This window comes from Equus asinus, chromosome 25 (assembly GCF_041296235.1).
Source record: "Equus asinus isolate D_3611 breed Donkey chromosome 25, EquAss-T2T_v2, whole genome shotgun sequence".
Taxonomy (NCBI): Eukaryota; Metazoa; Chordata; class Mammalia; order Perissodactyla; family Equidae; genus Equus; species Equus asinus.
In genome coordinates this window covers 15,134,487-15,144,351 of record NC_091814.1, presented here as the reverse complement: position 1 = coordinate 15,144,351, position 9,865 = coordinate 15,134,487, and the positions used below count along the sequence as shown (strand labels likewise).

General features: G+C 43.7%; 1 protein-coding gene across 2 annotated transcripts; it reads right to left on the bottom strand.

Annotated features, from left to right (window-relative positions):
• Window positions 1-490: 490 nt before the first annotated feature.
• LOC106846285 (cornifin-A-like) lies at window positions 491-2,297 on the bottom strand. Of its 2 annotated transcripts, none has more exons than XM_014865001.3 (2): window positions 2,139-2,297; window positions 491-1,038 (listed from the first exon to the last, which is right to left on the bottom strand). In XM_014865001.3, the coding sequence occupies exon 2, from the start codon at window positions 1,018-1,020 to the stop codon at window positions 799-801; it is 222 nt and encodes a 73-aa protein (XP_014720487.1). In that variant the 5' UTR covers window positions 1,021-1,038; window positions 2,139-2,297; the 3' UTR covers window positions 491-798. The 2 variants fall into 2 exon arrangements, with proteins under 2 accessions (XP_014720487.1, XP_070353770.1); XM_070497669.1 differs by lacking the exon at window positions 2,139-2,297 and adding an exon at window positions 1,583-1,604.
• Between the last annotated feature and the right edge of the window lie 7,568 nt (window positions 2,298-9,865).

Sequence of the window (9,865 nt, the reverse complement as noted above, 5' to 3'; positions counted from 1 at the left end):
GAAGAGGATTGATTGAGATAACAAAAGTGGAGTGTGTGAGTCTTTGGGTATGTTTGAGAGTATGAGTTATAGGTATGAGAAAGAAATCAGTGAAGAGGAGCAGATTCACATACATAGGAACAACATCCCTTGAAATAATCAGGAATTGGCTAAGTCAGCAATCTGGGAGCCAGATTTGGGGCAGAGAAGTCAAGGTTACAGAGTCAGAGTCAGCTTGGACAGGCACCAACTAGACTCCGTGTGACTCAGTGGGTTGCAAGAGGAGAGCCCTGCTCCACTCCTAAATGTCCAAAGCAACAGCCTCTGGGTGGCATTGCACAACCTGTCATTGACAGCCCAGGATCGTTTGGTGGGGACAACCTCCCACCCACCTAGTACTAGGATCAAATGCCTCTGAAGGAAGTCCTTCCTCCCCAACCTGTTTGTGTACAGGTCCTGCTTCATGAGGGAAAGGAAGGAGCTGAGTCAGACCAGGCAACATAATCAAGAGTGGAATTGAAAATGCATTTAATGGGGGAAGAGTAGAGCTGATCCATTTGTTTTCACCTTAAGTCCCGCTTCAGACGAATCTTGAGCAGCTGAAATTGAGGTTCTAAGGTAACAACACTCTCAGCCTAATTCAGAGGCTCAGAGTGTTTGGGGAGGAAAGGAAATAGCACATGTTTTTAGGGTGTACATGAGAGAGGACTGCGACTGCTGGTGACAGCATGCTAATTGTAAGTGGGACACATGAGCAGAAGGGGAGAGGGGATTCAGCATCCGGTGGTTGGCTCCTCAAGGGCATGGCTGTGGACCATACTACTTCTGCTTGGTCTTCTGCTGACCTGGCTCCGGAATGACCTTTGAGGGACACGGCTCTGGAACTTTGGGGTGGCAGGGCTCCGGAACCTTGGGGTGACAGGGCTCCTTGGTTTTGGGAGCACATGGTTCCTGGGGTGGAGGCTGGCAGGGCTGTTTCACCTGCTGCTGCTGAGGCTGGGGGGGTGGTGTGCAGGGCTGCTTCTGCTGCTGGGAACTCATGCTTCAAAGTGGGCGGGACTAGAGACAGAACAGATGATTTAAACAGGGATTAACCACAGAAGAAGCCATATTCAACACCACTTCAGGTCTCTTAGGAAGCCAATGTTCCCCTTTCTCTCTGTCTACCGCAAGGAACACTTTGATGATTTCTGAGCTTCAAGAGGAAGAATGTGAAAGCAATTTGTTCTGCTCCACTTGTGCACTCCCAGTGCTCTCTTTCTTCCTGGCACACCTTAAAACCCAGTTAGCAACATGACACACAAGCAGGCTCCTAGCCGGTATGTGAGATCAGAATATTGCATCATATGGAAATGTGATATTATTTGGAAAAAAACGCGGTAATGTTAGCCCACCATAAATAGAATGGCTTATCTTCTATAAGATAACTACTGACTTCTCTAGAACCCCACGTGATCCCACCTCTGCCCTCACCCAATCCTCCTCTGCCTCAAATGTATTCCTTATTTCTGCTTGTTCCAGTACTGCCTAGCCACCATGAATCATACAGCACCTCATAAGATACTTTTGCGAGGTTTTATAGAGCAAACCTTTCAGAACTTACGTGTCTCCCCAAACTGCCACAGCACTTAACTTGTCCTTATTGCCTTATGCTGGTGACTTTCTACATGGTATTTTAGCTCTTCATGCCCACGCCATATTTTCCTGAATAAATTGTGGTTTCACAGAGTAAGTTCCCTGTTGTCTAAATTGTTTTTTATGGCAGCCAAAGTGCCAAACACAGTAAATTCTCACAAAAAGATTTGTTGAAAGAATAAAATTCTCTGCATTAAAATTATGACTAAAGAAAGAATTATAATGTCACTAAAAGTGCTGTGGACCTCATTTCTGGTCCTTGTCCTACTAACTTTGTGTACTTGCACAAGCCAATCCCCTCCTCACTGACACAGCAACAACTGATAGGGCAGAACTGAAAATGTCTTAAGTCCCTTCAAGCCCAAACTATGATTACTTTAAAAACAAAGATATTTCTAGAGGCTGTAACTCTGATGACTGAACTTCAATAATGGGGAAAAAGATACCAAGAAGGCCAAGGAGATTCCAATAAAAAATCAAGTACTTTGAGAGAAGACTAAAAAGTTGCAAGGGAATAGACTCACCAGGTGCGCAGAGAGGAGAAGGCTGTGTGGTCTCTTGGATCTGGTGCAGTGTCCTCAGCCAACTGGCTTTTTATACAGAGATCAAGACCTGTCTCAAGGAAATGGGATTTTTTTCAGCTGCTGTGTCTTTATTCTTTGCCTGTCAAACATGATTCACCCCACTCCCCTCATTTACGTGTTGGCCCAGATTTTGTGATGAAACCACCCACTTGACAATTTTTTGGCACTTGCTCTCTGAGAATGATGTCACCTGGGCCTTATCCCCACTGAGCACCCTCTGTATCCAGGTGTAATGTTTATGGTGAGGGTGATGTGGGCTGGAAGGAGAGAGAAGGAAGAAATTCTAGGGCTGTTGGAACAAGAAATAGCCCTGTTTTCTGGAAGGCCCTAATCCTCAGCACAGACCAGGCTTGTTGGGCTGCTTAATACATAAAGTGACGTGGACATGAACAATAATCTCTTCTGGTTCTTTTGGGAGGCCAAGGGCAAGGTGGCATGAATTCCCTCAGGTGGAAAAAAGGAATAAATCTGTTTATTCATCACTCAGTGTACCCCGGCCTGGGAGGGGAAAGGAAAAGCCAAAATGATCCTTTTGGCCCTAAAAAGCCTTTGCTCCAAAAAAGGCCTAAGAGTCAATAGCAGACAAGGCATGGGCACCCATCAGTGAAAACACCGGGGAGGTGGTCAGGTTGAGCAACCCCAGAGCAACCAGTCCTTGTGGCCCATCTGCTTGTTCTGTCTAATGTGACAGCAGGCCCTGAAGACCCTGCCTTTCATGAAGATCCCTTCCTGGGGACAACACAGGGACAAGAGATGTGGGACTCCCTGACTCTTTATATCAGAGTTCCCTCTGCTCAAGATAAAATGAAGCTGAGGTCACTAATCCAGGCCTACTTTCCATACACAATCTGTAACAAGCTGTGGTCTTCGGGATATCCAAATCATTCTTCAAACCCAAGTGTTTGGGTAGTTCCTCCCTCCTTACTTTGCTTCCCTAAATGTTTCTGGAGTACCTACTGGCTCCACAGCTGTATCACCTCTCCTGAACTTGAGCCCAGGACCAGCCAGCCACCACCAGAAGTTCCTTCCACTGGCCCCCCGCCCCAACCATTATCCTATTACGTCCATCCCCACATGGTGCCTCGTGTGCAGTAGTTGCTCAGTGGATTGACACCTGTAGAACGGATGGATGAATGAATAACATTATTTGTTATGAGACATCCAGAAGCTTCTTTGAGAATTCCTAGAAAGTTTCTTATAAGGGAAACACGCCCTTGTGACAAGCCTCGTGATATGAGCTGAGAAGAGGGGTAAGGGCTCAGCAAGATGCAGATGTTTCTGCTACTATTCCCACTCATCTGTTTCCCTCCTTGCTAGAGTTTTTATAGTCTCTTCCCTTTGGGCTGGGGCCACTGCCCCCACCACCTGAGTTCCAGGCCTCTTGCATCAATTTAGCTTTCCCCTAGCCTTGGGTACAAATCTCTCCTCACCCATCTCTAAGGACCCTGCAAAGGGAGTTCCAAGAATGCCTTGCTTCTTGCTGATCTGGTGAGATTCTCAGACCTAGGGCAACCTTCTTCCTGCTTCTTGGTCTTCCATGGCACTAGTTGTGGATTTGGCTGACCTGAACCTCAGCTCTGAGGCTAGGCTCCTGCCTCTCATGTTTTTCCTGTAACCACATCCCTGAGTGCAAAGGGGGGCTGTCACTCAATATTCTCTAGGCTTTGCCTTGATGTAACTATCTGACTTTTAACTCCTTTCCCCCAGCAACACCTTTCTCTTTTTAGCTCCTGGAATTTCTCCTTTACTCTTCTGCTTGTGTCTAAAGTGTGCTGAATAGTTGGGTATTAAGTGTTTTTCTATTATACAGGGAAGCTCAATATCTTCACCAGCAGAGCTAGATTAGCCAATGAATTTTCTGGGAAGACATATAGCTTCTGATTGTAACTAGCATCTCCCCACATACCTCTGACTTTCACACTGATGCCCTTCTCAGGATGATAGGATGCTGCTAATTTTCTTATATCTTGATCTAGCTGGTCAACTGTCCTAGACACCTCTTGGGCATCCCTACACATTCTCTCTGCCCTGCTTCTTAACCACACACTGTCATGTGGCCCTTCCCATGTAGGTTTGGATGGGCTTTGTGTAGGAGCCTCCTCTTCCTTCTTGATCCAAGTCTTCTATGATACTACAGTGCAGAGTGTCTGTGAAACACATTGCACTCTCATGTGCCCAGTATGGAAGTGTGGAGGAGTTAATGCACATGGAGCCAAATTGGACAAATGGTGGTGGTGAAGGGGAGTGACAGGAGGCTATGGATAAATACTTCTTGACTTCGTCTCCAGGTTAAAGAGTTCTGAGGCCATCTCCTAAAGATCCTCAAAAGGTCCCAAGTGCTTGACCACCAGTAGTTCTTGGTGATGTGCAAAAATTAACACTGCCTTGAGTGGACATTCCTTCCTTCTCAGTTATTTCCTCATCCGTTATTCCTTTTCTCTGGGATCACACTCCCAAATAAACCTCTATCTATGAGGCTTCAGCATCAGGCACAACTTTCTGGAGAAGCCAGGTTAAGACAATTATGAGATATGGTTATAATTCACAAAGCAGACATATAAACATAACCACCCACAAGATGGAAATCAATGCCCAGAGCACAGAAGGACAGATGGATCACTGTAAGAAGGTTGGACTTGATCTAAGTGCCTTTGGACTCTCTGGAAAAGTTAGTGTGGCTGAGGACAGTACTTTCTCAGTTTACTCCTAAAATGTTGCATGGCAATAAGTTCAGGAAAGAAGGCTGTCTCTGTTAAGGGTCATCCCCGGGAGAGTGGAAGCTGATGCTTGGTGAAGATGCAGCAGCCTCTGACACGTGGTGAGAGGTGAGATGCCACCTGTCACCATGCCAGGTTTTGAATAGAACTTGATAAAGTGCTGTGAAAGGGAGGATCCATCTGTCTGTGTGGTGTTTTGGCCCTGTCAACTTCTGAGGCTCTTCTAGCCTTGGGAAATACAAATGAGGCTCCAAAAGAGACAACTTGGGTAAACACTGTCTAGGTGGTTACTGGAGAAGTAGACACTTGGGAGACATCCACACTGTAGTTGTGGACAGTGGCAAGGTGGGCTTTGCGGGAATGTGCAAGGTGCTGGACACTTGAAGACCATGCCTCCAGAGACTAGGGAGGACATGTCACAGGATAAGCAGGTGAAGTTGCAGGAGTTGGCTGGCAAGGCAACCGCTGGGAGAACATCTTTCCTGATACTGAGAAACACATAAATGAAATAGGTGACTGTGTTAACAGGTGGTCTCTCCAGCAGGAAAGAGGGCAAAGTTCACACCATGAGCTAAGGTAGTACTTGTACAACCTGTGAGGATATTTTTTCATCTTCTGAAACCATCATTATAACATTAGATTGCTTCCCTTCTCTTCCTATTTGGCATTTTCCTTATCAGAAATTTGTGTTTTACTACAAAGGCTCTCCCTCTATATGCCTTAATTCAAAGAAAATACACTTTTTCTAATTCAGCCAAAAAAAAAAAAGAAGAAATTGGATAAATTAAGGAAGGCATACCAAAATTTTGAAATTGTGATCCAAGAATTTTTCCTTTTCCTTATCTACCATGAAGTTCATTTTAACTAAATAGCCTCTGGAAATGAGGCAAGTCCTGCCTGAGGAGAACCGCCAAGTTTAGTTCACTCTTCTACGAAGTCAACATGGAGGAATTCTTTCTCAAAAGGAGACTCTCTCATTTTCATTCTCCTTCATTTTAATGTCATCTGCCTAACTTTCTTCTCAATGAAAGTTTCAAAATAATCCATCATAAAACAAAGAAAAAATCATATTACACAATATCTCTATCTTCTCCTCACCACATGAGAAAAAGACAAAAGCATCACACATTCTTCTTTTTTTCAGAATCAAAATGCAATCTGATTGCCCCAAAATAGACGTGAATCTCAAGAACTCAGGCTCAGCCATGCGGGAGATTGCATTCTCACCGGGAGGGAAGTGGAACGCCCCAAGATGAGCAGGTTCAGTTATTTCTCAATCTAAATACAAGTCATCTGCAAGGACAAGTCAGGGAGCGTCAGGAGATGACGTGTCCTGGAACCTCCCCACTGGAGTACGTGCTCAGCCCTGGAGGCCCTGTCCAACCTTGCAGTTACAGCAAATTGCTGGTGGCAATGGAAAATTTGGAGGATTCTCTAACTCCAGATCAAAGGAACTCTTCGAATTCATTCATTCAACTAATTCTTGAGCACCTACACTATGTCAGGCAGTTTTCTAGACATTTAGGTTGCATCAGTGAACAATAACAAAGATCTCTGACTTTGTGGAGTTCACATGATAGAGTGGAGTGTAGAAATAAACAATAAAGGAACATGACTATGTAAATTCTGTTTTAAAAGCTACTAGAAAAGGAATAGTCATGTAAGCAATTCGGGCCACAAAGAGGTGAGGGGAGGGGTTGCGCATCCTCTTTCAGAAGGTGATGTTTGAGCAGACTTGAAGGAGGTGAATGAGGTAGATAGCTGTGGGAAGAGTTTCAGGTCAAGAGACTATCTGGGGCAAATGCTCCAAGGCCGGAGCCTGCCTGGTGTGCTCCAGAGGCACTGTGGCTGGACTGGAAAGAGTGCTTGGAAGAGAGGCCAGGCCCCAAGGGGAGCAGGCTCTCCTCTGCTTTTACTCTCTGCCACCAGCCATCCTTAGGACATGATGAATCTTTCTTCTTCCTCAGCGCCTCCTCAGTCTGCAGAAACAATCAACTCAGAGGAAAGTACACTAAGAAATGTTTCTTCAGGTGTCTGAATATCACTCGCATTCCTTGGGCTTTCTTCTTTTTGAAAGTTGCTACTCTACAGAAGTAGGGTTACCCATAACAGTGGATTAAAGTCACATATAAAAGCTTTTCAAAGACAGAAAATTTACTTACCAAGCAAATGTTCTTTCAGCTGGTGTTAGTTTGTCATGTATGATAAGAATGCCACTGAGTTACTCTAATTTGGTAAATATACAATTGTGATTTTTGAAAAAAAATCCTTTGTTAAAAGGTAATGTTGAAGAGATATATTAAGCCAATATTATATTACCGGTGTATGAGGGTGTGGTAAAATAGTGATGCTGGTATGAGTAACTGAATACTGGGGAAAACTCCCCTGATATACTCTTTACTACTGGCCAGATGGTACCTGTTGTCTTCTTGGTTACACAGGGCCCAATAAAAGCCCTCCCTGGATTTCTACCTTAAATCCTGGCCCAGAACTCACCATAGCCCCTTTCTTTAGCATCAGCCAATGGGGCAATTATCCCCTCACAGCCCCCCCATCCCTACACTGTGGATTTTTAAAAATGTGTCAATAATATTGGCTTTAGATGTCTTCAGAATAGAGGGCTTCCTACATTACTGGACACTCCTGCTATTCCTTTCTCTAGCACCTCCCTAAATGTTACATGTTGTTAAAACATTTACTTAGTCAAATTATTACTTGTTACTTGAAAAGCAGACTAATTGCCTAATAATCTTGTAATTATATTTTTTAAAAAAGTGACTGGAAAGATGCAGAAATTCGGTTAGTATAGGCTACTATTGACTTCTTTTGGCAAAATATTAGCGAGTTCATGAAGGAAATGGCCAATTTGCAAGTAGAACAAAAAGGAAGTATTACAGAATAGAAATTTGATTAAAAAGGTTAACCACTTCTAAATATCAACATGCAGAGATAACACCAGAGAAACAAAGGTCATAAGAGAAATCTTTGCAGCAAAGATGAGATGAAAGTTTGTTCCACAGAGCATTAGGGCAGCAGCAGTACATTTAAGAAAAAGAGAAATGGCAGCAAGGAAGCAAAGAATGAGCTTGGCCTGAGAATTGGGTCAGGGCAAAGAGCTTTAATAGGGTTACTGCCAAGGGAGATGACTGGAAAAGAACCAGAAGTTGGAAACAATTTTTGATCAAATTGTTTTATTTAAGAAACCATGAGCCCAGACTACAAAAGCTTGTGAGTGTTTCTGAGTCTTAAAATAATACCAAAGCAAAAAGAGCAGCCTAAGCTGCGCTTCCCCAGGGGAAGCACTCCACTTCAGGAGAGGTTAGTGAGAAAGGAAGAACCATCAGGCCAAGAGTGCCTTCCAGAGAGCACATTCCATGTCATATCAAAGAATTTTCATCATCCCTGATAGGAGGGTGGGCTTCATCATGCCTGTTTAGAGGTATCTCAGAATTCCTGTGGATCAGATGCTGGCTATCTCCCTTTCTCTTCCTTTCCCCATATGGAAGTTGCTACTGAGGTTATCCAGTCCTTGCTCCACTATTGCAAATTTGATTGTGATAGGAGTGGAAAGGACTGATCTCTGTATTTCCTAGTTTGCTGGACCAAGAAGAGAGGTTTCTGCATGGAGAGATTATGATGGAGAGGATTGTATGTCACCCAGAGATCTTGGACTTTGAAGTGGATGCAATGCCTACACTGGACCTTGAGTTATCTCTCTTGGGGACGAGGTGAGTGTGTCTATGTATAGAAAGAAGAAAGTAAGTAAATACTTGGCAGCCAGAAGCCTGGACTGTGACAGAACTGTGCATATTTATTCTCTTCTATTTTGATGCACACAGCTATACGTAGTTGGGTGGGACCATGTGAATGACATCTAGCCAATGGAATGTCATTGGAAATGCAGATTGTCATCACTATAGATAGGGGTAAAGGGCAAGTGTGCTTTCTCCCCTACCTTCTTTCCCTGTTTGCTTAGTACAATAAAGAAGAGTGACCCTGAAGCTTATGAGACATACAAGAGAAGGAGTCTGAGTTCCTGCCAACCTACATTAGACTAGTGTATATATGAAAAATAAAATTCTATTGTATAAAGTTTCAGGGAGGGGGAAACGTTCCTGCTTATCCCTCTTGAGTTCTTTTGGCTGGTCTAATAGTTAAATTGACACAAGACAGATCAACAGGAGAAAGTCAAATTTAGATTCATACATATGGAGTTCTCATAGAAAGGAGACCTAAAGAAATGACCACAGCAGGCAGCTTTTATATTTTTTAGACAAAGAAACCATAAATTTTGTGAAGAACTGACAAGACAAAGAAACTTAGATTTAAGTACTTAATTAGTGAAGAGACTGAGTAGAGTTTGTTTACACAGCCTTTTCAGCCCTGAATTCTCCATCTCTGGTAATAAGGATGTCTTGCTACCTCATGGCGCAGGGAGGATGCCTTTTCACGTGGGAGATTTATTTTCTGCTTTCAGGGAGGCAAAGGACGGTCAGAGCGTCCCTTTTGCGCTAGCTGTTTCTTAAGTAACTTTAATTAAAAAAAATCAGTATGCCTTTTTGGCATATTTTGGGGCAGCCTGCCCTGAACCCCATCAAAAGTCACAGATATTTTGGGGTTTTTTAAGTCACAGAAGAAAAACTACCCTGACAAATACGCATAACATGAATAATAAGTTTTTTTGATTATTATTTGTTTGTTTTAGTGGTAAGTACATTGCTTATTAGGATGTGGTAAGAGACATTAACTAAATAAAAATTATTGGGGCCAGCCCGGTGGCCGAGTGGCTAAGTTCGAACTCCGCTTTGGCAGCCCACGGTTTTGCCGATTCGGATCCTGGGTAAGGACAGGGCACTGCTTGTTGGGTCATGCTGAGGCAGAATCCTACATGCCACAACTAGAAGGACGCACAACTAAAATATACAACTATGTACCCGGCGGGAGCTTTGG